This window comes from Psammomys obesus, unplaced genomic scaffold, assembly GCF_907164565.1.
Source record: "Psammomys obesus unplaced genomic scaffold, mPsaObe1.curated_primary_1811, whole genome shotgun sequence".
Lineage (NCBI taxonomy): Eukaryota > Metazoa > Chordata > Mammalia > Rodentia > Muridae > Psammomys > Psammomys obesus.
The window spans coordinates 3,683,567-3,711,255 of record NW_026596091.1 but is presented as its reverse complement, the minus strand read 5'-3'; the positions used below and the strand labels follow the sequence as shown (position 1 = coordinate 3,711,255).

Sequence of the window (27,689 nt, the reverse complement as noted above, 5' to 3'; positions counted from 1 at the left end):
AAACTGTCATTGTGCGTGCGCGCGCGCGCGCGCGCGCGCGTGTGTGTGTGTGTGTGTGTGTGTGTGTGTGTGTGTGTTTCTCTATCCTCTTCGTGAACTTGGAGTTTGCCGTTTTGGCTAGGCTGTTCGCCAGAGAGCCCTGTCTGTTTCTGCCATCACCACCCCACTCCCAGCTTTGGGGTTAGACCAGCATCTGAATGCTGAGAATCCTCACTCAGGCCATAGTGGGAGTGGGGCAATCATTTTAGCCCCTGAGCCATCTCTCCTCAGCTGACACCCACTTCTTCTACAGGGAGCTCAGTCAGATGAGGGCTGACCGTCCATTGTTTGCCAGCCTGAAGGTGGTTTCTCTCTCGGTCTCTCTCTTTCCTTCTTTCTATCTAGGGACCATCATCTACAGAAACTTCTACCCACAAAATACAGCAGCTTTATTTTGGAAGACAAATCTTATTCTCAGTTCCTCCCAGGTGCAGCCCAAATCTACCTCCCACTAGCCAGTTAAGATGCATTTGCAGTTTCGGAACATTGCTTGCTCAGTTTAAAAAAAAAAAAAAAGAAAGAAAGAAAGAAAGAAAAAAGGCCATGATGGGCTGTCAAACTCAGAAATGGGATCTTTTTCTAAAAACAGAAACAAGTAAGATGCTGGTGTGCTCTAAGCAAGCATGCAGGCATAAAGCCTGCGTTTCACATTTCTCTGTGCTTTGGCAAATGTAGGGAAAACAGCCATCGCCACATTGTGTCTAAATTCCGGAAGTTGTCAAAGGGACTATGTCACTGCCACTGAAAAGCTTGCCTTCAGGAATTTGGATGATTACCTGAAAACAACTCCAGCTTTGTTAGAGAAAGCAGTGATGGAACGGGTGTGTTAGAAGTAGGCTAAAGCGCTTAGAAAACATTTCAGAATGCACAAGCTGGAGTTAGGGACTTCCCTCACCAGAAGAGCCCCTTTCTGTCTTTCGGAGGGCAGAAAGGTGTTTCTATGAAGTTATAGCGCCACAGTCCAGGCTATTTGTAAGCACTGCGGCTTTTGCTTTCAAGTATCCGCAAATGTCCTTTCCTGTTCTATGCCAGCCTGGACTTCACCAGCTTGCTCTCCAGCTGACTCACAGAGAGGCTCTAGATTGCCAGGTAGTTTCTTTGGTATTTATGGGGATGTCAAAAAATTTTGAGTCCTTGGAATTTCCTAGGAGTTGTGAACCCCCCCCCCCTCTACTGCAAACCAAAACAGAAGTCTCAGGAGATGCTGGCAGCGAAACACCAGTGGTGCTGAAGGATACAAGAGCCCTGAGTGACGAGCAAGAAAGCCGACCTGGAAACCCGCGTGCCACCATCTGCCAGAGGCGCAGCCCAGAATCCAGGGCTGGCCCTTTGACACGGGGCGGCCAGGGCCACGCGGGACGGCTATCCAGGCACGCCTCTAAAAACTGTGTGCCTTAGAATCTGGAGTACGCATAGATCTATTCTGCAATCACAATGAAGTGGAAACCTTAAATAACTCAGGACACACTTCCCGCAGAGACAAGACGAAAAATGTGCAAGGGCCAAACTACGCAACTGGCTCAGACGCCAGAGACTACGATTCCCAGCATTCATGAGCCGAGTGCTTTGCATGCCGGGAACTGTAGTTTCTCACCACCATCCACACACACTCCGGATATTTAACCCGTCACCTATTTCTTTTTCGAAAAGCAACACCGAACAGAAAGGTGACGGAGAACGTAGCGCTGAAATGGTTCCCAACGTGACCCTCGTCGTGGAAGAAAAATAGGTAAAAAACGCGTTGTCTTGGCTACGGTTTCCCCTAGTCACAGAGTAAACGTTCGGTAGGAACCGGAAGTGGTTCCCGGGGACCTCTAGGAAAGGACAGACTCGGTATGTGCTTACGTTCATTGGACGGTTTTCCTCAGAGACCAAGGCTTCCCAGGCCAAGGGGTGGCCCGGTGTGTGAGGGGCCCGCGGAGCCATTTGATTGGAGGAAAGATGCTGGCCCAGCCCAATCGGAAGGAGCCACGCTTCGGGCATCGGGCACCGCACCTGGACAGTTGCGATTGGTCGGCTGCGGTCCCCCCAACGCCTCCTCATTGGGTGCAGAGAGTGCGTGGTGGGGCACGATTGGTGGGTTCGTGTTTCCGTCCCCCGCCCGCAAGCCTTGGGGTGAAAAGCGGCCCGACCTGCGCGCGGGGTAGTGGGCGGACCGCGCTGCTGGAGGTGTGAGGAGTCTCGACTCGGGTTGGGGGGGTGGAGGCGGCTCCTGCGACCGAAAAGGACTTGCGACTCGCCGGCCACTCACCATGAGGGTTCTGTGGGTGCTGGGCCTCTGCTGCGTCCTGCTGACCTTCGGTGAGTGCGCGGGCGGGCGCCCCCCGCCTTTCTGCGCGTCCGCTTCTCGAACGTTCTCGGGGCGTTGAGCCTGGGTGGGGGACGCCGGGGTCTGCAGAGGGGCCAGGGTCCGTCTCCTCTCCTCCAAGGAGACTCGGGTGATGAGGCTTGCCCTGGGAGCTGTGGGGAGAGGCGACTTGGCGCTGGGGCGTTTAAATGCCCTGCGGATGGAGCTGGAGCGCGCCCCGAAGTCTCGCTGGCGTGGTGCGGCCTCTCGGACTCCACTATCGGGGGAGCCCTGCTAGGGCCCCTCTAAGGACTTTGGTCATCATTTCCGACCTTTGGCCCCCCGAGCCCGAGGACCCGCAGCCCCTGCCCCCTGATTGCGCCGGAGCGCGCCCTTTGGTTCCTGACGCCCGGCTTGCCCGCGTGGGGCCTCGGGTCGGATTCCGGTGTGGCTAAAGTGCGGTCCCTGACATGTCTTCCCTTTGGGCCGGATTTCAGTTTTCCTCTCGAGAAGTTGCACAAACCCTCTTTTTATATTCTTTCAAAACTAAGGAAGGCCCAAGTTTCGGCTTGGCCAGTGTAGAGGTCTCCTGTAGCCTGTGCGCAACACGTGTGGGTGTAGATGGGGGCCTGGGTCACTGTGGCCTTGTTTCAAAGGAGCGGTGGACACAAGTGATGGATGCCTGAGTGGGTTTTTGAGCACTTATTTACATTTAAAGTTTAGTGCGCTAACTTGGCTTGACATTGGTTTTAGAAGCCAATACATAATTTTTCCATCCCTACATCTTATGTTTACCGACATAATTTTGCTAACTTTCCCTCTTGTCCTTTGGTCTTGCTCCTTGTGTGAAAGAGAAAGCAATGGTTTTGAGAGCGTTAACCTTTTTCCTCAGGGTTTGTCAGAGCTGATGATGAAGTCGATGTGGATGGTACTGTAGAAGAGGACTTGGGGAAAAGCAGAGAAGGCTCAAGGACAGATGACGAAGTCGTGCAGAGGTCCGTGCAGTTGAAACTATTCTGATAAGCCCTGGAAGTTAGTGGGACACTGTGGCTTTTTTTCTTCTCCAGACATCCAGATTAAAACATCAGTCCATAATAATTGTTACTGAACGATACGAAACAATGAGAAGTTTTTAGGAGTGTCCAGTTATCTGCACACAGTTCTTAGTCTGATCCTGGGAATGACTACTGATTAAAGAAGGGAAGTTGAATGAGGTGCAAATAAGCTTAGCATCCTCAGCAGCTAAAAACAGAAAACTGCTGATGTTGCAAACTTTTAAGACCTGACAGGAGACTTCAGATTGGTTTTGTTCGCTTGTAAGTTAGTAATATGAAGAACAGAACTTGTGTCTGTAACTTAAACAACAACCCGGGTTCTTCAGTGGGTGAGCAGTATTTCAGTTTTGGCCTCAGGAATTAGTGAGAGTACTGAAGTGTTAAGTGTGAGAGCACACACAAGTTATGGCTTGCTTTTCAGTACATGGAAGCTGGGTTTGTTTTTCTGGTAATTTTAAAAACTATTTCCAACTGAGTGCTAAATATAGCTCTTTACTGTGATAAGAACGAACCGGTATGTTAATGGTATTTTACAAATATATTTTTACTGTTTTACCTTTTTAACAAGATGGTCTGCAGAGGCCAGTCTACTGGCTACAGACTTAGAAAAATGAAACTGAGTATCTAATTTGATTTCCTTAGAGAGGAAGAAGCTATTCAGTTGGATGGGTTAAATGCATCACAGATAAGAGAACTTAGAGAAAAATCTGAAAAGTTTGCTTTCCAAGCTGAAGTTAACAGAATGATGAAACTTATCATCAACTCTCTGTATAAAAATAAAGAGGTAAGTGTCATGCAGTTTGTATCCCTGTGGTAGCGTCTGTATCCTTTCATGGCAGATTATGAAGAGTTCAGAGCATAGTAGTTAGGAAGTTTAAATTCCCAATATGAGTGGGTATTTTATTAAATGAGAATTGCTACCGGTATATATTGGGGAGTAAGGGAGTAGACATTTTCCCAGGCCTGCTGACTGAGGGGCAGTCACACAGACTGGACTAAAGATGGAGGGTGGGAGAGTAGTAGTCATGTTCTCAATAATGCAGACATTCCTTGTAGTTGCCACTGAGCTTTTATAAAGAGCCACACCTTTTTTATGAAGAGAGTAAGCCATCCCTTACACCATTACAAAGCTTGGTTCTGAGGAGAAGTGAGAAGAGTTATGCATAAGAACCACTGTCTTACTGTGTCTGGAGGTTATTCCCAAGGAATTAAATCTGGCTTCTTCTTAGATTTTCCTGAGAGAACTGATTTCCAATGCTTCTGATGCTTTGGACAAGATCAGGCTCATCTCACTAACTGATGAGAATGCACTTGCTGGAAATGAAGAGTTAACAGTGAAGATTAAGGTAAGTTTAAAATAGCTGTTTCCTTTTTAAAGGCTACTAAGAAGCTAGGCACTCACATCAGATAGGTCCAGTAGATTATTCTGGTGTGAAAAGTAACTTCCTACCTGGTTGGGGCATTTCTGTGATCCCATCACTTGAGAAGGCAGAGGCAGGTGGATTTCTGTGAGTTCGAGGCCAGCCTGGTCTACAAAGTGAGTCCATGACAGCCAAGGCTACACAGAGAAACCCTGTCTCAAAGACCAAAAGAAAAGTAATTTCCTACTCACAGTGAGTTTGCATGGAAGTCCTCAGAGTGAGTCAAATCTGACTTTGCCCATTTTATTAGGTTTATTGGAACACAGTTATACCTAGTTTTATTCTATAAATGCTTTTGTCTACAATGACAATAATTATGGCTCCTAAAACCAAAAAAGTAGATACTACCTGGCCCTTGAGGAAAATTTAGCCAAGTCCTGGGCTTACCTGGTTCCACAGGCTCACTGAGCAGCCATCTGGAATATCTCTGGTTGCCATGGTATAAAGGGTCGCACACCAATTAAAAGGCTTAGCCTGAAAGTCACACCCTCAACTCCCACTTGGCAACCTTACTGGGAAGAAATGATCATGTGGTCTGTGGATGCATGCACAGTCCTACCAGGCTCCTGGAGACGGCCAGGACTATTTTGCGTTCCCAAAATAAGAAATAATTGAAGCTTAGTCATTTTAATTTCTGTGAAATAAGAGTTCATTTAGGAGTTTTGTTGGGGTTATCTTCCGTTATCTGACATTTATAGCTATAAAGAAACATGCATTTAAGATGTGCTTTTGAAAAATACCATAAAATAGACTACAGACTAGTATATCTATCTAAACCTGATGTGGCCCAAGCTGGTAATTTCTCCATTTATTAATGTTAAGAAGGCCTAACTGTCTGGTTCTTGTCTTGCTTTTAGTGTGACAAAGAGAAAAATCTGCTGCATGTCACAGACACTGGTGTAGGAATGACCAGAGAGGAGTTGGTGAAAAACCTTGGTACCATAGCCAAATCTGGAACAAGCGAGTTTTTAAACAAAATGACAGAGGCACAAGAAGATGGTCAGTCAACTTCTGAACTGATTGGCCAGTTTGGTGTCGGTTTTTATTCTGCCTTCCTTGTAGCCGATAAGGTCATTGTCACATCAAAGCACAACAATGATACCCAGCACATCTGGGAATCAGACTCCAATGAATTCTCTGTGATTGCTGACCCAAGAGGAAATACGCTGGGTCGTGGGACAACAATTACGTAAGTATTAGTGATTTAGACAGATTAATAGAGTGAGGAACCTGAGCCTCCAGTCCTAGCTTTTTAAGTACACGGCTTATTGTGGGCCGGACTTCCTTGTCTACAGAATGAGAAAATTGTCACACTGGAAGGCTATGCAGAGGAGCTTAGGATTGCGGTTGTACACAGAGAGCAAGTAGGAAGTGGACTCTTCTAGGGAGAAGCCGACGGGAGACCACAGAAGAGAGGCAGCGCTGTGGGTTTTCCAGATTAGAGGAGGCCACTGAGGTATGCAGAGAAGTGTGGCTAGGAGGAAGGCCGAGTATGTGCATGGGTTTAAAGGGCTGCCTCACAGCTGGCTGCAGTTGCTGACAGCAGCTCTGGTTCTCTGTTAAAGAGTCCTGAAGGTGATGCGGGCAGGGGCCTGGAAGGAGACTGAGTGACCATTAGAAATAGCCATAATTTGTAATGAGTGGTAATGTGTTGGGGTGTCGAAGAGGACAGGTAAATGTAAAACATGCTAGATGTTCATGTACCAAGAGACTGGCAAGATTATCTGGGTGATAACTCCATGATGATTCTCAGAGCCTGACATTTGACTGGCAGATACATCAGGACAGTTTCATAGAATGGGTGATTGGGTTGTAAAGTAGATGAGACAGTAGAACAGGTCTGCTTTCCCTTGGGTAAGGTTTTCTTTTTAACCACTGAGCATCTCTCCAGCCCCAGTGCAGCATCACTGCCTGCCTGGGATTGGTTCCAGGAACCCTGCATATATCCAAACCCATAGATCAAGAGTCGCTAGTGTAACAAGCATTGTATTTACAAAGAACCTATACACCCTCTCCTGTTCTAAATCACTTCTTGGTTACTCATAATTTTAGTGCAGTCTAAGTGCTACCTAAGTGGTTATTACTGTATTGTTAAAGGAACAGAAACAAGAAAAGGGGTCTGTACAGCATCAGTGCAGAGACCATGCATAACCCGCAGGCCTGACTAGGGCAGGTCAGCAGTACTGTGACAGTTTGAGCTTGTGCTTGGTTGCCTCTCCTGGGGCAGGACCCACGGTATGAAAGGCTAACTGTTCTTTGCCTTGCTTCACTTGGGTTCATGTCTCAGCCTACCGACTGTCTTCGCATTGTGTAAGTCAGCAGTAATCTCTTCCCAAGTCCAGTTGATTTTTTGGGAGATTTAACTACTATTGCTCCCAGTACATGTTTTGTTCATTTTTGTTTTCTTGAGTTTCTTCATGTTTTCTATAGAAATTTCCTTTCCTGCTGCCCTCTATAGTTTTCTCAGTACTTCTGTGGCATGTATATTGGGGGGGGAGGGAGTTTGAGACAAGGTTTCTTTGTGTAGCCATGACTATCTTGAAACTCACTTTGTAAATTAGTCAGGCCTCCACTCAGAGATCTGCCTGTCTCTGCCTCACAAGTGCTAGACTTAAAGGTATATGCCACCATGCCTGGTATAATTTTTCTTTACCTATTTTCTAGATGTTGGTAATCTCATCTGAAAAGTTCTAGCCCTTTTCTCAGTATTTATATGTTCTCCATGCAGTCTTCCTGCAGTGGCTTCAGGTCCCTTCTCTGTTTCTTAGATATTTTTAGGCTGGGTCACAAGTCAGCAAAGCTTTCTTACTGGACCAACTAATAAGTACTTCAGCTTTTCAATGTTTAGTCTGTCGAATGCTATTAATCTGTTTTGACTTTAAAATAGCCATAAATAATAAGTGAGAGTATATCCAAATAAAAATAAACCATGACTAGCTATTACTAGTGGGTTCTGTGCTCATGAGTCTTGGTTGCCTCTTATTGTGGGTTGGGTGATCAAAAGACAGCGTGTAGAAATCTGTTAATCTGTTCTCTCCTGCTGTGTGGCTCCCAAGGATAGAACTCTGGTCTTCAGGCTTGTTTGCCTTTCAAATTGATGGTTAATACTTCCACTTAAGTTTGCTAACCAGCAGTTTCCGGTGCTTCCATAAACTCTCCATAGTACCAAGAACAACCAAAGATCTTCTGAGCTTGAAAGCGTATAGCAGATCCTGTTTTTGTAGCAGGAGCATCTAAATTGTGGGTTTCTCTGTAGCCCTGGCTTGTCTTGAACTTTGAAATCTGCCTTTTCCCAAGTGCTGGGCTTAAAGGCCTGTGTGACACTTGGGTGAGGCCTTTGCCTTTTACTTTTTGCTGTGTTTGCAGAGTCTACCTTGACATGTTTTTAACATGTGGGGTAGGGTAAGAAAAATAGGCATTGCTAAGCCAGCACTGCCTCCAGAAGAGCTCTATATGCCCTTGTGCGGTGTGGCCGCCACAGTCGTGTGTGTGTGTGTTGAGTATTCAAGGTATATATGGCATTGCAGCTGTTGAACTGAAAACTTAAACTCTCTGGGAGGGGGCTTATGCAATCATGTTTGCAGGTGGAACCTTTTTCTGTTTTTAAGACAGGGTTGCACTGGGGCTTGATTAAGATAGTCTGGCTGGCCAGCAAGTTCCAGGGATCCATCCAGCTCTGGGATGATGAGTACACACCTTCTTGTCCAGCTCTTTATGTGGGTGCTGGGGATTACAGTGAGGTCTTTGCTTGCACAGCAAGGGCTGTACTAAATGAGCTGTCTCACCTGAACTTTACCTTTTGTTTAAGTCTTCAATGGTTTGATTGTTAGAACAACAGTATAAAACTATGAAAGTGAAGGTATTTTTTTTCTCTAGAATGTTTCACTGCTTTCTCACCTTGAGAAATAAAAACACCCAATATAATCAGATTGGTATTTTCTACTCGAAACACTTGTCTACTTGAGGGACTACAATAAAGAGCATCTCCTTTCCCAGCCCTATATGTTGTAGATTTAGCTCACAGCTTTCTGATGGAGGCGAATGTCTGTGAATGTCAAGTGTTACAGAACTGCTGGCTATTATTACCAAAGTGTTTTAAAAGAAGTTACACCCCAGTTGAGTATGTTTTCTGTAAGTGGCTTGTTTTCCTTTCAGTCTGGTTTTAAAAGAAGAAGCATCTGATTACCTTGAATTGGATACAATTAAAAACCTCGTCAGGAAGTATTCTCAGTTCATCAACTTTCCCATCTATGTGTGGAGTAGCAAGGTGAGTCTGCAGATTAAAGTTCATGCATAACCATGGCAGGTACTAAAGTGTCAGTAGAAGGGGATGGTGTCAGGTTTGTTATCTGTTACCTTACTATGATTTCTTTCTGTAGACGATCAGGATTAAACAAACAAGCTTAATGGTAATTATAATTTCTTTGTCAACAGACTGAGACTGTTGAGGAGCCCTTGGAAGAAGAAGAAGCAGCAAAAGAAGAGAAAGAAGAATCTGATGATGAAGCTGCAGTAGAAGAGGAGGAGGAAGAAAAGAAACCAAAAACTAAGAAAGTAAGCCTGGTTTCTGTACTGGAACACTAGGATCTGTGAAAATAAAGTGCCTGTCCACAAGTACAGGTTAAAGAAACTTCATTCTTTATAGATAATTATTTATTATTATGTGTGTGAGTGTTTTGCCTGTATGAATATTTGTGCACCACTTCATGCTTGGTACCCATAGAGGCCAGAAGATGGTATTGGGTCCTGTGGAACTGGAGTTGAGAGGGTTGTGAGCTACCATGTGGATGCTGGGAATCCAACCACCAATCAGTGAATGCTCTTGACCACTGATCAATCTCTCCAGCCCTAGAAGCTTCATTCTGGGTTGGGATGTGGGGGTGTTGTGTATGGTTGGGCTCTGTGTTATCCAGGACTACTTTAAGTAACAAATTTTTGGTTTTTTTTTTTTTTTTAAACCCTTCTGACATTTTATATTGTTTGCTTTATGTATTCTGAATTTTAAGAACCTGGAAGCTTTCTATATCCTTTTTAACATATTGGAATCAATTATAAGATAATTTCCATTACTGATTGATTTAGACAATAGAGTGAAGCATTGTTGAAAATTGCTGTTTGTGATATTACCTACTACTTTTTTATGTTAAATTCTGGCTTTAAATCTAAGTGAAAGATTTTGCTTTCAGTCTATAATCCCAGCACCTGAGAGGCTGAGGCAAGATGTTCTTGGTTTGAGGCCAGACTGGGCTACACAGAACTTAACTCTAATAAAAGTATTCATCCTTGCTTTTAAACATGCTTGCTAGTGGGACCCATATTAAAATATGAGCACTTGGTAGGTTAACCATTGAGTACTAAAAGAAACTTACCAAGTATCTTAACTTTAGGTTGAAAAAACTGTGTGGGACTGGGAACTTATGAATGATATCAAACCAATATGGCAGAGACCATCCAAAGAAGTAGAAGAAGATGAATACAAAGCTTTCTACAAATCATTTTCAAAGGTAAATTCTATGTAAGAGCTCTGGGTTTTGGGTTATTAGTGAATTGCATACAATTATCAGCCATATTGTTTAAATGTGGTCTGTGACTATAAATAAGATTGTCCATTCCCATTTTCCCCAATACAATGATTAAAAAAATTTTATAACAACCACGTGTCTATTGGAGGAGTGTGGAGAGCACAGTGATATGTCAAATTGAAATTTCACATGGACCTCAGAGACTGTTGTCACATTACACACATACTCATACATACATAGGCATTTGGTTTCCATCATGAAACAAGACATGTTATTAAATGGCCCTTAATGTGATCTTGAAAGGGTTCACTTACATCAGACATTGTAAATCATCTATTTAAGATATTACTGAATCGGTATTTCTCTGGCACTTTGTGTTTTTGTTTTTCCTTTTCTTTTCCTGATCCCTTATTTTGACTCCTAAGAATAGAAAACTAGAGTTAAACTTGATTCTAGTACTGTTTCCCTAAGCAGGATCTTACACAGATAGGATGTGTTTAAGAACTTTGCATGACATGGTGTCACTATCCTCAGATAGTGATGTCACTGGCAGTTGTTGTCAAAAACAACCTTACCTAGTCAGTTAGAATTAGTCATTTCTTCTTGGTACTTCCTCTGACACCTGTTTTTTTTTGTTTTTTGTTTTTTTTTAATTTTGTAAGGAGCCATCTTTGCTAAATGCTTCTAGCAGTAATGAGTGCTAAGCCTTTGCACTGCTTTTTCCTGTGACTTGAATAATCAAACCAAGGTACTTTCCACAGGAGAGTGATGATCCCATGGCTTATATTCACTTTACTGCAGAAGGGGAAGTTACCTTCAAGTCAATTTTATTTGTGCCCACATCCGCTCCTCGTGGTCTGTTTGATGAATATGGATCTAAGAAGAGCGATTATATTAAGGTAGGCGGGCTTCTTCAGTGTTATTGTAAACTATGTTTAAGATTGAGAGGTGTGATATCCAGAAGGTGACTCTGTTTTGGTTTCCATTAGCTGTATGTGCGCCGAGTATTCATCACAGATGACTTCCATGACATGATGCCCAAGTACCTTAATTTTGTCAAAGGTGTGGTAAGTATCTAAAGATTAGGTGCATGGGTGTTAGAGTGGGTGGGGTCTAGCAGTGTTGGATTTTTTTCTATAAACTTGTTTATATTGCTCAGTAAGCATTTTGCTGTCTACAGGTGGATTCAGATGACCTCCCCCTCAATGTTTCCCGTGAGACTCTTCAGCAACATAAATTGCTCAAGGTGAGGATTTCTAGTCAGATGCTCTGCCCACTGGTTGGAGCCAGGGTGGGTTCAGTAAACAAAGCAACTAGATGTTGTGGTGGGACTGGTCTTTGACCATTTAGAAGAACTTCTACCAGACACATCAGTGCATGCCTATAATCTCAGCAGCTTGAAGGAAAAAGCAGCAGGAACACGAGGTCATGCCAGTTTAAGCCAGGGTCTGTTAGCAGTTAGTAATTTACATGAGCTCTTCTTAATGGGAGGGATTTCTTAAGTAGGGTTTGGTGGGGCTCAGACAAGAGTCCCTACACCAGCCAGGCTCAGTGGAACTGAGGGAGGCAGAGGCAGTCAGATCATTGTGGGTTTAAGGCCACCCTGGTCTGCAAAGTGAGTCTACGCCAAGGCTACACCGAAACTCTGTCCAAACAGAAAAACACCTGTCTTTAATTCTAACTCAGTCTGGTGTGAGAGTGCTCCTGTTGTTTCCTGTCCCTTGATCGTTGGTAGTGATATGACATTGTGCTGTCTGTCTCAGTTGTTGCTCTCCTGATCTCTTACATGTGCAAAGGTTTGAGATAAAACTTTCCTAACCAGATTCCATTTTCTTTAGGTGATTAGGAAGAAGCTTGTCCGAAAAACTCTGGACATGATCAAGAAGATTGCTGATGAGAAATACAATGATACTTTCTGGAAAGAATTTGGCACCAATATCAAGCTTGGTGTGATTGAAGACCACTCGAATCGAACACGGCTTGCTAAACTTCTTAGGTTCCAGTCTTCTCACCATGCAACTGACATTACTAGTTTAGACCAGTATGTGGAAAGAATGAAGGAGAAGCAGGACAAAATCTACTTCATGGCTGGCTCAAGCAGAAAAGAGGTAAGCTGAGATGCATGCAGCTGCTGGGGTGTGTAGCCAGTGCTGGAGAGAGCAAAGTTAATTGTGTAGCTGGAGTAGTTAGGCAGCCACTGGAGGACATTTACTTCAAGTCCTTGTTCACATGGGGTTGTAAATGCTGAGGAGACACAGCTAATGTGGCAGAACGTGAAAAAACACACTACCTTTAATATTGTAGGCTGAATCCTCTCCTTTTGTTGAGAGACTTCTGAAGAAGGGCTATGAAGTTATTTACCTCACAGAACCTGTAGATGAATACTGCATCCAGGCCCTCCCTGAGTTTGATGGGAAAAGGTTCCAGAATGTTGCCAAAGAAGGAGTGAAGTTTGATGAGAGTGAGAAAACCAAGGAAAATCGGGAAGCAACAGAGAAGGAATTTGAGCCTCTGCTCAACTGGATGAAGGATAAGGCCCTGAAGGACAAGGTATTGTGCACTTTAGTATAAGACCTAAGACTTAATGCCATTAAATACAGGGTGGAGTGAGCCTGCAACTTACAGAAATTTCCTTTTGTTATAATACCGACATTAATGATTTTATACTAAGTTTTTAGGGCTTAAGTTTAAATTTATAACTGGAAAAAGCAGATCATAATCTGGAGTGGTGAATGGCATTGCTTACCTGCTGGTCCTCACTGTGTCTGTTTCTCATCCTAAGATTGAAAAGGCTGTGGTGTCGCAGCGCCTCACAGAGTCTCCCTGTGCCCTTGTGGCCAGCCAGTATGGATGGTCTGGCAACATGGAGAGGATCATGAAAGCACAGGCCTACCAAACGGGCAAGGACATCTCTACAAAGTAAGTAACTGGGAATGTCACTACTAAGGTGCCAGCTCTTCTATATGGAAACATTTTTTTTTTTCATGCATTATCCTTATTTTTGCTTTGGAGTAAGAATAATGTCCACATTTACATTTTGACTTACTAGTGTGTTAGGGGTTTAGTTTTGAGTCAGGGTTTCTCTGTATAGCCCTGACTGTCCTGGAACAGGTTGTCCTTGAACTCACAGAGATCTGCCCGCCTATGCCTACCAAGTGTTGTGATTAAAGGCATTTATGACCATGCCCAGTTCTCTTAAGACTAAGGTCTAAGTAAAGAACACTGTTGTGTCTTTTATCTAACATGGTAATGCCCTTTAAACAAGGAGATTTTTAGGGACCCACACTGATGAAGGCATAATGGAGATTGTATACTTAAACTACACTCATAACTATGACTCGTTGGTACGGTTAAGGTATTAAGGGGATGAACAGGACATTTACCCAACAGAATTGGTTGCTTGGACTATCATTAAATAGTTCCCTTTATTTCATTTTTATTTATTCATATTTATTTCACTATGGTCATTCCCTATCAGAGGAAACAATAGGATTTTTTTTTTTTTCTGAAATTAAAGCAAGAATATAGTAGGCATGTAGACCCTAAAATTGGTGTCTTAACTAATGTTCATTTTGTTCTTAAACAGTTACTATGCCAGTCAGAAGAAAACATTTGAAATTAACCCTAGACATCCACTGATCAGAGACATGCTTCGACGGGTTAAGGTGAATGATGATGGAGCTACTCTCTTGTTTTTTTAAACCGCAGTGCTTTGTAACTGTTAATACTAATATTAATCAAATGTTCCTTCTCTCAGGAAGATGAAGATGACAAGACTGTCTTGGATCTTGCAGTGGTTTTGTTTGAAACAGCAACACTTCGGTCAGGTTATCTTTTACCGGACACCAAGGCTTATGGAGATAGAATAGAAAGAATGCTTCGCCTGAGTTTAAACATTGACCCTGAAGCACAGGTATGTGTGTGCCCTTGGCTCTCTGTTAAGTGATACTGCTTTACAAGTTTGCCTAGTTTTTACTCTTAGAAATAACTTACTCCATCTTTAGAGTGATAATGGCACCTATAAAATTAATGAGAAACCCACTTCCCCCACACACACACAGGGTTTCTCTGTGTAGCTTTGACTGTCCTGGAACTCACTCTGTGGACCAGACTGGCCTCAAACTCACAGAGTTCTACCTGCCTTTGCCTCCTGAAATTAAAGGTGTGTGAGTTTATTCATTTTATATGCCAACTGTAGCCACCTTCCTCATTCCTTCCAGTCCCACTTACCCTCGCTCTTCACCTCATCCCCTTCTCCTAGTCACTGAAAGGGGGAGTTCTCCCTTGCCATTTGACCCTTATCAAGTCTTATCAGGACTGCCTGGGTCCTCTTCCTCTGTGGCCTGGTAAGGCTCCATAGCCAAGGGGAAGTGATCAAAGAGCAGGCAACTGAGTTCATGACAGAGGCAGCCCCTGCTCCCTTTACTCAGAGACCCACATGGAGACTGAGCTGGGGTCTAGGTCCTCTGTCTGTGGTCCTTGATGCATCAGTCTCTGAGGGCCCCCAGGGCTCAGATTTTTTACCTTTGCCTCTTTTGATAGCTTCCCTGTTAAGACAGATTTGCTGCAGTTAATGTTAAAACAATCATTATCTTAAACATGCAAAACGAATGGAAGGCATTTACAGGTTCATGGATGTTGTTTTATAGGTAGAAGAAGAACCAGAAGAAGAGCCTGAAGACACAACAGAAGACACAGAGGACACGGAGCAGGAAGAGGAAGAGGTGGACGCGGGGACAGAAGAAGAAGAAGAACAGCAAACAGCCAAGGTCTGACAGAGGGTTGGGCAGATGGGGCTGCACGAGGCCGGCAAGTAGATCTCCTAATGACAGCTAGTCACAAGGAGTAAGTCCACGGACAAGTGGGCTTCTGATACCAGGCTCAGACGTGGCTGTCTCTAGGTAGTCCTGCCTTGCCTTTGCCTCCCTCATGCTAGGATTAAAGATGTGAACTGCTATGCCTGGCCAACATTAGGTAGTTTTTAAGCTTTGACTATATTTAAGCACTGATCTTGTTGGTAGGTTCTGTATTTTGCCAACAAGCAAGTACAAACAAAATAGTAGAAACAGTTTGAACGTGAGCCTTTCTGAAAGGCAGTTTGTAATGTCTTCTGATTTTTATGTTTTCACAGGAATCTATAACAGAAAAAGATGAATTGTAAATTGCACTCTCACCACGGATCCTGTGTGGAGAGGGAATGTGAAGTTTTAAAGTCATTTCTTTTGAGAGACTTGTTTTGGATGCTCCCCCAAGCCTCCTTCTCCCCTGCACTGTAAAATGTTGGGATTATGGGTCACAGGAAGAAGTGGGTTTTTTAGTTAAGTTTTTTGTTTTGTTTTTTTAACATTCCTCCCGAATGTAAATTTGTACTATTTAACTGACTATTGGTGTAAAATCTTGTCATGTGTATAAAAATTAAAAAATATCCCAAATACCTACTGCCTGTTTTTCATAACAAACCAGAAATTGTGTAATACCTGACTTTTTTATTCCTTGTCTATTGGGTTCTTTTAAAAAAAGAGAAAGTAACTTAGTTTGATGTTTTGTGTGTTTTTCAGATCATGTTTGGGGTTTTTTTGTTTTGTTTTATTTTATTAACTCTGTATCCCACTCCCTCATTTCCTCTCAATCCTACCCTTCCTCCCTCCCTTATCTCCTCCCTGCCCCTTTCCAAGTCCACTGATTGGGGAGGACCTCCTCCCCTTTCATCTGACCCTGTTTTATCAGGTATCTTCAGGACTGGCTGCTATGTCCTCCTCTGTGGCCTAGCAGGACTGCCCCTCCCTTGGGGGGTGGGGAGGTTAAAGAGCCTGCCATTGAGTTCATGTCAGAAACAGTCCCTGTTCCCCTTACTATGGGAAACCAATTGGTTACTGAGCTACCACAGGCTACATCCGAGCAGAGGTTCTAGGTTATATCCATACATGGTCCTTGGTGGAGTGTCAGTCTCAGAAAAGACCCCTGTGCCCAACCATATGGTCCTTGTGGAGCTCCTGTCCTCTCCAGGTCTTACTAACTCCTCTTCTTTCATATGATTCCCTGCACTCTGCCAAAGGTTTGGTTATGAGTCTTAGTATCTGCTTTGATACTCTGCTAGGTAGAGTCTTTCAGAGGCCCTCTGCAGTAGGCTCCTGTCCTGTTACTTGTTTTCTCCTCTGTCCAATGCCCATCCCATTTGTCTCTCTAAGTGAGGGCTTACCCCCGGTCTTTCTTGTTTTACCTTCTATAGGTGTACAGATTTCATTATGTTTATCTCAGATCATGCTTTTTACTGAACATGTAGATATTCCCCTTCCAGGGATCAGAACATAATCTTTTTGAGTGTGTGCTAGACTTGGTGATGACCTTCTAGAGTATATACTGGGTATTTGAATATGTTCAAAGACCATGAAAAAACTTTGAAGTCCTCTCAGCAAAGTTACTTAAAAAAAAGTAATTAAAAGTAATTAAAATTAACCTGCCAGTGTTTTTTTTGAGACATGCTCTCAACAAGCTATATAACTTCAGCTGGCCTAGAACTCAAAAGATCACCCCAGCCTCCTGAGTGCTGGGGTGAAAGGCAGATAGATCATGGTAATTTCATGTTAGCTGAGCTAGGTGGGTGCACATGGGAGATGGGCAAGAGGACCTCTGAGTTCAAGGCCAGCATGACATAGCCAGTGCCAGGACAAAAGAGATTCTGTCAAACCATTTTAAAAATTGATGTGTATGAGTGTTCTTTGAATGTATGTATGCAAATGTGTGCCTAGTGCCCATGAAAGCACGGCAGGCAGATCTCAAGGGCAGCCTGATCCTACTTAGCAAGTTCCACGCTAGACAAGGTTACTTATTTAGACCTCTCAAACGACTCGGCTTCAGAGTCCCTACAAAGACATTGTGTTTACAATATAGATACAGAGACAACTCAGCAGAACTTGTTGCTCTTACAGAGATCCTAGGTTCAGTTCCCAGACACACCTGATGGCTCCAAACTACACATAATTCATCTTCCACCTGCTACCTCCCCTTCATGGGCAGGGCACCCATGTCCATATATTCATGCAACTTGAAGAATCCTCAGGCCTGGAGAGGTTCAGTAAAGAATACTGACTGCTCTTTGCGAGGACCCTGGTTCAGGCCTTAGTGCCTAGGTGCCTCTCACAGGCTCTTAACTCTAGTTTTGGGAGTATCAGATACCCTCTTCCTGGCTTCTGAGGGAGTCAGGGACATGGCAGCAATGTACTCATATACATAAAATTTTTTTAAAAGGAACATATATTTTGTTCTTTATTTACAGATTGAGCAAAATCTTGAGACAGCTGCTGTAGGAAACTAGGCCTAAAATTAGATGTGCTATCACAGTTCTCAGGGCCTTGTTCTGTGACAGAATCCTTCCTTTCCTTAAAGGCTTTGGGTGGGGGCCTTTGATGCTTGCTGTTCTTTGCTTGGATTTCCAACATTCTAGTCCCTGCATATCTTTACGCAACGTCCTCACTGCATTTCTTCCCTTGGCATCAAGACAGTGGTCATAGTATATTAGGCTCACCCTTATGACCTCATCCTAGTCATTCACAGGCACTGAAGGATAAGGAGTTAGGGACACAGTTCATACTCATTTAGAGTCTTATGCCATTTTTACATGTATACAGTACCAATTTTAATTTGCTTTCTCAAATTTTGGGGTTTAAGTACCCTGACATGTCACTAATACAATTCCATTAGGTACACAATTCCAAAGAACTTTTAACTTTAGTACGAAGAATATGTTCTAATGTTAGATATATTAATTTAGACCCTATAAGCATCATCACTGATTTTTTTTTTTTTTTTTTTTTTTAGACAGGGTTTCTCTATAGTCTTTATAGTCTTAGCTATTAGCTATCCTGGACTTGTTTTGTAGATCCACCTGCCTCTCCCTGAGTACTGGGATCAAAGCTGTGGGCCACCACGCCTGGGTGTTATAACTTGCCATTATAATCAAGTTCATTCAGAGAAGTGAGAATCATAATGGCAGGAGACATTGCAAATACTCAGTCTTGTGTGATATTGAAGATAAAACATCTTCCCAGTCAAATGCAAGACGCTAAAGAGATGATCTTAGGCAGTTCTTAAAAGACACTGGACCATGTTGTGGATGTTTTGGTTTATGATATATACACGTTTTTGTTGTAATCCCAAGTGGGGACTTTAGTTTGTCCACACCTGTTAATTGTCTCATGCGGAGCATGGTCTTTGCCAGCTGGAATTAGTTGAATTTTGAGAACTTTGAGGGGTACAAATATTATAGCACAGAGGGAGAAGGCAGAGGACTGCTTGCTGCACTTGTTGGCTGGCTGGCTTGCTGGTTACCTGAATTTCTGGATTTCCTGATGGATTCTGGTGTTGCTCCCAAAAGAATCCTACAACCCTACCAAGCAGGAAAAAAAAGAGGGCTACATCCTCTTTCCCTAACAACCTTCTTTTTCCCCTACCTGGGCTTGGGGTTGGAAAGGAGGTATAAACTTTAAGGAACCTCCAAATGAAGTAGCCTTTGAAAAACTAGGGCCTACACGACCAGGAATGGTTGTATACCTGCGATTTCTCCCTTTGGGAAGTGGAGGCAGAGCTGTCCTGAGTTTGAGGTCAGGGTAGGCTACACAGCACAGCAAGACCTTTGTGTAGAAGCCTGTGGGTCCTGTGAACTGGAGGCCAGCCTGATCTACATAGCAAGTTCCAGTTGCGCCAAGGATGCATAGTGAGACTATCTTTAAAAAACCAGTGAACCATAATACAAGCTCATCTTTATCAGCTCCTAGCAACCAGCATTTTTGCCTTTGGATCAGGTGTTTTAAGAAGTAGTTTTACAGAGGGGCTTAGGAGGAGAAGAGGGAGGGGGCCACAGCCGGCATACAAAGTGAATAAATAAAAAATAATAATAAAAAAAAGTCTTACTCAATAAATTTAAAAATACATATTTAAAATATTCACAGAATTCTTGGCACAGTTGTATTTTGAAGTTTCTGCTGCTGTGAAACCTGAGGTTCGTGGTGTCTTTCTTTCAGTCCCAAAAGCTCTGTTTTGAGTTCTCCAGGCTTTGGTGGAATCTCAGGTATTGTCTACAAAAATAAAAACAAAAGCCAAAAACCAGATGCCACCACAGTTCAATGTGATCTCAAAAGCTTTACAAAGATAAAGCCTCATACATGCTACTCAGTAACAGACCAGTACTAAGAGGACCTGGTTGATCTAAATTTCTTGCTATCTGTATATTTATGATTACATTATCCTGGCAAGAGTCAAGTCCTACAGGACTCACAGGGATAGATCCAACTGACTCAAATACAAGTTATTTCAAGTGAGAATTTCAACATTTGGAAATCCATTTCCACACTATCTGCTGACTTGCCCATACACCAGAACTGGGAAATAACTACTGGTAGTATTCAAACATGAAATGGAGCCAGACGTGGTGGTGCTCACCTGTACTCCCAGCACTCAGGAAGAGAGAGGCAGGCGGATCACTGTGAGTTCAAGGCCAGCCTGGTTTACAAAGCGAGCCCAGGACAGCCAAGGCTACACAGAGAAACCCTGTCTCAAACAAATATACATATGAAGTGGCCATCTTATGAATGTTTAAAGAAATTAGCAACACATACACAATGATGCCTTTGGGGAAGGCAGAGAGAAATGGGGTGCAGCGTGTGTATTGTGGAGTTTGATTCCCAGCACCACAAAAAGGAAAAAAATGATTTCAGTACAGTCTAAATAGGGCTGTGAGTCTACCACAATAAAATTTCAGAATCTTTTCACTACCCAAAAAACACCCATTCCATTCCCATAAGCCAATTTTGTCCACATATATTTGCCCACCACATACCACATGATCAAGTTTCATTCGTGTATGAACACTGAATAATATTCCCCTCTACAGAAGTACCATGTTTTAATATAGGTATCTGGATTGTTCTCACCTACGGACATGTACAAGGTCAAACAAGTATGATGACAGATGTCCTGGTATTTGTTGGATAAAAACCCAGAATGGGAATTGCTGGAACATACAGTGTTTGAAGAACTGCCAGACTGGTTCTCAAAGCAGCTTCACGACTTTATATTTTCATCAGGTAGTGCATGAGGGTTCCAACTTCTCCCTGTCCCTGACTGTTGTTTTATTATGGCCATCACAGCAGGGGTTCTGAGTAAAGATTGCATTTCTCTGGTGGTTAACGATAATGAGCATCTCTTCACAGGCTTTTTGGCTCAGAAGTTGACTTCTGAACACAGGTGTGAAGGAGACGAAGAAGTGTTACAAGTGTCGGGCTGTTGGGCTCACAAGGACAGAGAACCTGAGGCATGACTGTGCCTTCAAAGAAAAGCATCAGAATACTGATAGAGTGTTCAACAGATTAGAAGGCTGTTTGGCAGTGGAGGGACATAAAATACTCCAGGGGCCTTCATGTTGGAAGCATAAAGATACTGGGGAGTTTTAAGAACTATGTTACCTGACTGAAGGATTAAAAAGATGGTAATTCAGGCTGGAAATAGTGGTGCACGCCTGTAATCCCAGAACTCAGGGAGGCGAAAGCAGGCACTGTGAGCTCAAGGGAAGTCTCATCTACAGACTGAGTCTGGGACAGCCAAGGCTACACAGAAAGTCCCTGTCTTGAAAAACAAAAATGGTAATGTAAGATCTGCCGAGAAGCCACTTCAGGAAGAGCAGGAGTGGAGGGTAGATGGTCGGGAAGCTACTGTTTTAACTGAGAAAAGGGGTAAGACCCTGGCAGGGGAGGCACATGGGAGAGAAGCAGGCAGGGTGTGGATGTGTTTTTTATATTCATCCAGTGGGGTCTGCTGAGGCACGCTGTAAGAGAGAGGAATTAGGATGACTCCTGGGTTAAATAGTTGTCTCTTTCGCTATCCTAATGCGTTACGCTGGACAACTAAAACAGCATCCTTAGCAGTTCCCCCCACGGCACCACGGAGTACCAACCCTGGGTGGCATCATAGCCTCCTGGTCTGCTCTCCTCAACCTTAGCTGCTGCCACAGTGGTGGCTGGAATAATTCCTTAAACAGTAGGAGAGCACACAGCATCCTACAGCAACCAGCCACCTTGGCCTATCAGAAAAGAGGTCCTACTGCCAATATTACCACCTAATGAGACTGAGGAGGCTCAGGACCCTGAGCACGTCCATTTTAAAGGCTGCGGTTTTGTGTTGCTTTCTCCCAAAGTACAGGTAGCTACTGGTAACAATCCTTGAACAGCTTCAATAGTAATGAGATTAATCACATCAACCTCATAGGATCAAATTCTAGGCATTATTACCTTGGCAAATAGCTGTTAGCTATTCCTGCAGAAGCTAGACACAAAACTGCATTTCCGTGGAAAGTTCTTGCCACTTTCTATCTCCATTAAGTTTCTTGACACTTCACACACCCGAGACTGGGTTTCTCTGTGTAGCCCCGGCTGTCCTAGCACGCACTCTGTAGACCAGACTGCCTCATTGCAGCTATTAAAAAGACACAGTCTTAACTCTTAACAGCGAGCTGCTACAGTGTTTATCCGAACACTGCGAACAATCTAAATGTCAAGAGGGACTGAGCGAAGCGACAGAATGCTGGAGTGTAAGGGGAAGGATGGGCACAAGCCCCACAGGACTCACCAGGTCAGGCCGGTAGTACCAGTGCACTACCTGGGCCCCAGCGCACATAGCCAGAAGGCTGGAGGAGAGCATTTTCAGGTAGGCGGACCAGGACACGCCCCCGGGCATGCTGGAGAGCTGGCAGGGACAGAAAGGGCACAGCGTTAGGAGGGTGGGTGGCCTTGAGGACGCCTGAAGGCTGAGGCACTCTTAAAAAGCGGCGCCTAAAGCACCTTCAAGGACTGCTTAAAGGAGGCGGAGTCGCTACGCAGCCCTCTGGCACGCGTGCAACTTCCTCCTGGGTGACCCCGCTAGGTGAAGCCAGCGCCCGCGGAGCAGGTGGAAGGTGGGCCCGGTGGTTCCTCAGCCTCTCAGGGAGAAGCTAGAGCCCCTCGCTCCTGACCCCAACCACGCGCGAGGGAGACTGTACCGCGGAGTGCACACGCGCAGCGCGACGGGTCAGAGGTTTCCCCAAAGGCCGGAGCTGACCGTCCGCGGGCAGGAACCAAAGTGCAGGGTCCGACGCCGCGACGGAGTGAAAAGCGAGGGCATCGGGCGCGCAGGCGCTTTCGTGGGTTTCTGGCGGAAGCGGGAGGCTGGGTTTCTTTCTCTCTTTTCCATTTTTGTTTTGTTTGACTGTTTCCACACCTTAGCCAACCTGGGATCCTAGCCCCTCCTCGTCACTGTCCCAGTCTTGTCGTCCTTTGACTTACCTGGTCATTGTGGTGTTTGCGGCATTTATTAGTCCTTTTGCATAAAGGGAAAGGCCTGTGGCCCCGTAGTTAGGAAGAGGCAGAGTTTTGCTGCAGAGCGCTTGTGTACTTCTAAAGGAAGTCACGCTCTAGAGCACCGATTCTTAACCTTTTTGGAAAGGCTCCACTCATCCTTTTACAGGGGTCGTATCTCAGATATACTGTATATCAGATATTTACCTTATGAGTCATAACAGTAGCAAAATTACAGTTATGTAGTAACGAAAATAATTTTATAGTCGGGATCACAACCTGAGGAACGGTATTAACAAGCTGCAGCATTAGGAAAGATAAGAACCTCTGCTGGGGGTGGGGGGGAGGGTGGAGAGAGAAAGAAAGAGAAAGGCTCAAAACTTTATTCTCCGGGTTTTGAGGTTCTTTGAAACTTTACACAGAGCCACAGCCAGGCATGCTGCTTTTGGGTCTCTTCTTTTACTGATAAAGAGATCTCCAATCTATCTTACTTAATCCATGAGTGTTTTTAAAGATCATGCTTCGATTGTGGATTAGTTTTTGCTTAGCAAACTGCAAGAACTCTGAAACATTAAGGTAGCATTGTGTAACATGAATCATGATCACGTTTTTTACAACTCTGGGCCCTAAATGGCTCAGGAGCTGGAAGGGTATTGTCGATAAATCTGATGCCCCAGTTTTGCTCCCCCACCCCTACGTAATGGAAGCAAAAAGCCAGCTCTGTAAATTGTTTTCATACATACATACGCACAAACACATACAAACATGCCTTTTTTTACACACACACACGCACGCCTTTTTTAACTTCATGGGAGTAAAAATTTAGTTTTAACTTAATGGTATTATATTTGACACATAATAATCTCACATAAAGTAGGCAATTATATGGGTTTGCCATGTGTACATTTGGAAAACCATTTCCAGAACTAAGGTAATCAACGTTATGCCCAAGTTGTATTTGTGTGAATGTTCGTGTGTGTGCACATGTGCAATTTCAAGATCAGAGGACAACTTCAGGGACATCACACACTGTCCATTCCTCTCCTTTTCCTTTCATTTTTCTTCCAGACTGGGTCTCTCACTGACCTGGAGCTCTCAAAGTAGAATAGACTAGCTAGATAGTGAACCCAAGAGATCTGCTTGTCCCTGCATCACTAGAGCTGGGACCACAGCTTAGCCTAATTGGTGACCTCTAGGTTCCTGTCTCAGAAACAAATACGTAAAGTAAGTGTGGTGCTTTGAATAGGAATGGCCCCATAGACTCATGTGTTTGAACACTTGGCCCACAGGGAGTGGCACTAATAGGTGTGGCCTTGCTGGAGTAGGTGTGGCTTTGTTGGAGGAAGTGTGTCACTGGGGGTAGGCTTTGAGGTCTCAGAAGCCCAAGCCAGGCCCAGTGTCCCACTGTCTTCCTGCTGCCTGCTGGTCCAGATGTAGAACTCTCAGCTACTCTCCAGCACCATGCATATATCTCCCTGAGTGCTGCCATGCCTCTTGCCATGAGGATAATGGACTAAATCTCTGAAACTGTAAGCCAGCCCCAATTCAATGTTTTCTTATGAGTTGCTGTGGTCACAGTGTCTCTTCAAAGCAACAGAAACCCCATGGCAGCATGTAAATAAAAATAAGGTGTAGAGCAATTGAGAAGCCTCTGGCTTCTACAGAGATTTTTTTTGGGTACATGCACACCCAAAAAAACACAACACAAATCAAAATAGCATCATAATAGCTCAAACTGGCCTTGAACCTTCAGTGATCCTCTGACCTCAGCCTCTCAACTTCTGGTATTATAAACATATGCCACCATCTCCTGCTCTGGATCATTTATGCTTCCTTTGGTCAAATATCTGTTCAAATTTCTTGCCATTTAAAAAGGTTTATTTAATTTTATAATGAGTGTTTTGCTTGCATGTATGCATGTGTACTCTGTGCATGCCCATGCATTCAGAGATCAGAACATGGTGTTGAAAACTCTGGAACTAGAATTACAGGTGGCTGTGAACCACCATATGGGTGCAATAAGTCTGGAATGTTCTTTATTTGGGATACAAGCCTTTTATCAGATGCACTGCAAATATCTCTTGCCAATCTATGATTTTTCTTTTCCTTAGTAGTATAAAGAGAAACATTACATTTAAAATAAAGTCCAAATTTATTAACTCCCCACCCATTTTTGAGACAAAATCTTAGTTTGGGTTTTATTGCTGTGAAGAGACACCATGATCATATATTTATTTATTATTTTAAATTATTTACTAATTATTAATTATTGTTTATTATTATTTATTATTACTTATTATACAGTATTCTGCCTGCGTGTATGCCTATACGTCAGAAGAGGGCACCGGATCTCATTATAGATGGTTGTGAGCCACCAAGTGGTTTCTGGTAATTGAACTCAGGACCTTTGGAAGAACAGCCAGTGCTCTTAACCTCTTAGCCATCTCTCCAAACCCCATGACAATTCTTATAAAGGAAAATATTTCATTGGGGCTGGCTTATAGTTTTAGAAGTTTAGTCCATTATCATCATGGCGGGAAGCATGGCAGCATGCAGGCAGACATGGTGCTGGAGAAGGAGCCGAAAGTTCTACATCTTTATCCACAGAGAGCAGAAAACTGTGTGCCACACTGGGTGTAGCTTGAGCCTAGGCAACCTCAAAGCCCACCCCACAGTGAACATTTTCTCCAACAAGGTCACACTTCCTAATAGTACCACTCCCTATGGTCCAAGCATTCATACACATGAGTCTATGGGGGCCAGACCTATTCAAACACCAGTCTCTCTGTAGTCCTGGCTGTCCAGGAATTTGTTATACCAGACTGCCTCAGACTCACAGAGATCCACCTGCTTTTGCCTCCCTAGTACTGGGATCAAAAGTGTATACCACCATGCCCAGCCTTTTTGAAAAACATTTTTTAATTTATATTTTTAATTACATGAATGTGTTGATGTGTGAGTACAAGTGCCCACAGGATCCAGAAGTTTGGAGCTAGAGGTGGTTGTGAGCTGCCTGAATGCTTCGAACTTCCTTCTAGTCCTCTGAAAGAGCCCTAGCCACTCTTAAATGCTGAACCATTTCTCCAGCCCCAAAGGCCTCTCTTTTCTAAGTATAGACTTTTTTATTTTATGTGTGTTTTACTTTATGTATATGTGTGTTTTGCCTTCAGGTTTATCTGTAAACTACTTTTGTGACTGGTATCCCTGGAAGTGAGATGGGGTGGGGAGGAGAGTGGAAGGGGGTGTCATATTCCCCTGGAAGTGGAATTAGAGACAGTTGTGATCCACTATGTGGGCAGTGAGAATCAAAGCCAGGTCCTCTGGAAGAGTAGCCAGTGCTCTTAACTGCTGAGCCATCTCTCCATCTGCCTGAGTACTTTCCTTTAAAATAGTCTAGATTGGGGCTGGAGAGATGGTACAGAGGTTAAGAACACTCACTGTCTTTCCAAAGGTCCTGAGTTCAATTCCTTTAAGCCTTCTCTGGCAGCAGCAGGGTTAGCTTCTCAAGGTCTGAAGGCTAGCAGCTTCCTAGAAGTGGTTTTTTTTGTTTGTTTGTTTTGTTTTGTTTTTGTTTTTGAGATAGTGTTTCTGTGTAGCCTTAGCTGTCCTTCATAGAGCAGGCTGGCCTCGAACTCACAGACATTTGCCTCTGCCTCCCCAACAGTGCTGGGAATACAGGCGTGCATTACCACACCCGGTTAAAGCGCTTTTTATGGTTACCCAAAAGGCACTTTATCAATTTATGCACACCAAAACCTCTTATCTGATGTAGGGTGTACCTTGAGGGAATGATTATTACCTAAGTGATTCTCAGACATACAAGAAGTTACCTAAGTGATTCTCAGACATACAAGAAGTCCTGGTTTGCCAGGAATGTTTCAGGACTGAGTTAAGCAAAGGCTCTGAGAACCCTTCAAAGAACAACTCCATAAAATCCCAGATACAATCATTGATTATTTATTTACCAAAAGCTACTTCAAAGCCTAGGTGCCATCACTTCGGAATTCATGCCAGATGCAATGGCTCTGCTATAAACACTCGTGACAGCCCTTGAGAAGTAAATAAAGAAAACCCCACTCCAAGAACCACCGAAAACCAAGAGTGGTGTCACATGCCTTGTAATCCCAGTCAGTACTCAAGCGACTAAAGCAGGAGGATTGCCTCAGATCCTGGACTACAGCTGCAAAGTTCTAAGTCAATCAGGGCACACAGTGAGATTGTCTCAAAAGCCAAAAGAGCCGCAGAGAAGTAGAAAGGGGATTAGTGTATAAGACTCTGAGGGAAGCCGAGACTCATCTAGCAGCACAGACTTCAAAGGTTAGTGTTTGTCCATCTCCAAAGCAGAAACCGTTTATGTAAATCTTTGTAGTCTACAAAGAGGCTTTTACAGATTAGTATGCTGAGGCCCAAACGGTACTTGCCTCCACTCTTAGGTTTTCCAATTCCAAACAGCCCTATTCCCCATCATGGGAATTGATAATAAAGGCAGTTTTCTTGTTTTGGGTAAGGCACAGTTTTTGTTTTTCGAGACAGGTTTTCTCTGTGTAGCCTTGGCTGTCCTAGACCAGGCCTGCCTCGGGTTCCTGAGAGCTGGCACTAAAGGCGAGCGCTACCGCACCGGGCAGGGCATAGTTTTTATTATCATTATTTTGGCTTTCGAGACAGGCTTTCTCTGTGTAGTCTTGGCTGTCCTGAAACTCGCTCTATAAACCAGGCAGGGCTCGAACTTAGTTTTGCCTGCCTCTGCCTTCCAGAGGCTGGGATTAAATGCGTGCGCCACCGTACCACCATGCCCGACCAAGACAGGAACAGGTTTAATCTTCACAAAATTTAGGGTGAAAAGACACGAACTTGCCAGCAAGCACAACGGCCCACCTACACACCCCAAAGGCCACCGGAAACTCGGCCCACAAAAGCTGACGGCACCCTCCGAGTTTCCCGAAAGGCTGAGCGCTGACCGGAGCGCCCCGAAAAGGGGACGCCATTGGCCCTGCCCGGCACGTGACGGCGAGGCCGCGGGCCTCCTCGGAGGGTGACGGAAG

The 27,689-nt window shown here is 44.0% G+C and overlaps 2 protein-coding genes across 3 annotated transcripts; one reads left to right on the top strand and one right to left on the bottom strand.

Moving 5' to 3' along the window:
* The first annotated feature begins 2,161 nt into the window (after positions 1–2,161).
* Positions 2,162–15,758, top strand: Hsp90b1 (heat shock protein 90 beta family member 1). Its single transcript, XM_055627753.1, has 18 exons — positions 2,162–2,340; positions 3,219–3,321; positions 4,024–4,165; positions 4,611–4,727; positions 5,660–5,991; positions 8,958–9,069; positions 9,237–9,356; positions 10,190–10,306; positions 11,086–11,223; positions 11,314–11,391; positions 11,505–11,570; positions 12,163–12,432; positions 12,629–12,874; positions 13,107–13,243; positions 13,911–13,989; positions 14,082–14,237; positions 14,974–15,093; positions 15,456–15,758. Exons 1-18 carry the CDS (start codon positions 2,292–2,294, stop codon positions 15,483–15,485), a joined length of 2,412 nt encoding a protein of 803 aa, XP_055483728.1. The 5' UTR covers positions 2,162–2,291; the 3' UTR covers positions 15,486–15,758.
* A 3,303-nt stretch (positions 15,759–19,061) lies between these two features.
* On the bottom strand, positions 19,062–22,442 carry LOC129691791 (ubiquinol-cytochrome-c reductase complex assembly factor 6). Of its 2 annotated transcripts, none has more exons than XM_055627981.1 (3): positions 22,353–22,442; positions 21,944–22,060; positions 19,062–19,398 (listed from the first exon to the last, which is right to left on the bottom strand). In XM_055627981.1, the coding sequence occupies exons 2-3, from the start codon at positions 22,049–22,051 to the stop codon at positions 19,267–19,269; spliced, it is 240 nt and encodes a 79-aa protein (XP_055483956.1). In that variant the 5' UTR covers positions 22,052–22,060; positions 22,353–22,442; the 3' UTR covers positions 19,062–19,266. The 2 variants fall into 2 exon arrangements, with proteins under 2 accessions (XP_055483956.1, XP_055483957.1); XM_055627982.1 differs by lacking the exon at positions 22,353–22,442 and adding an exon at positions 22,156–22,341.
* Between the last annotated feature and the right edge of the window lie 5,247 nt (positions 22,443–27,689).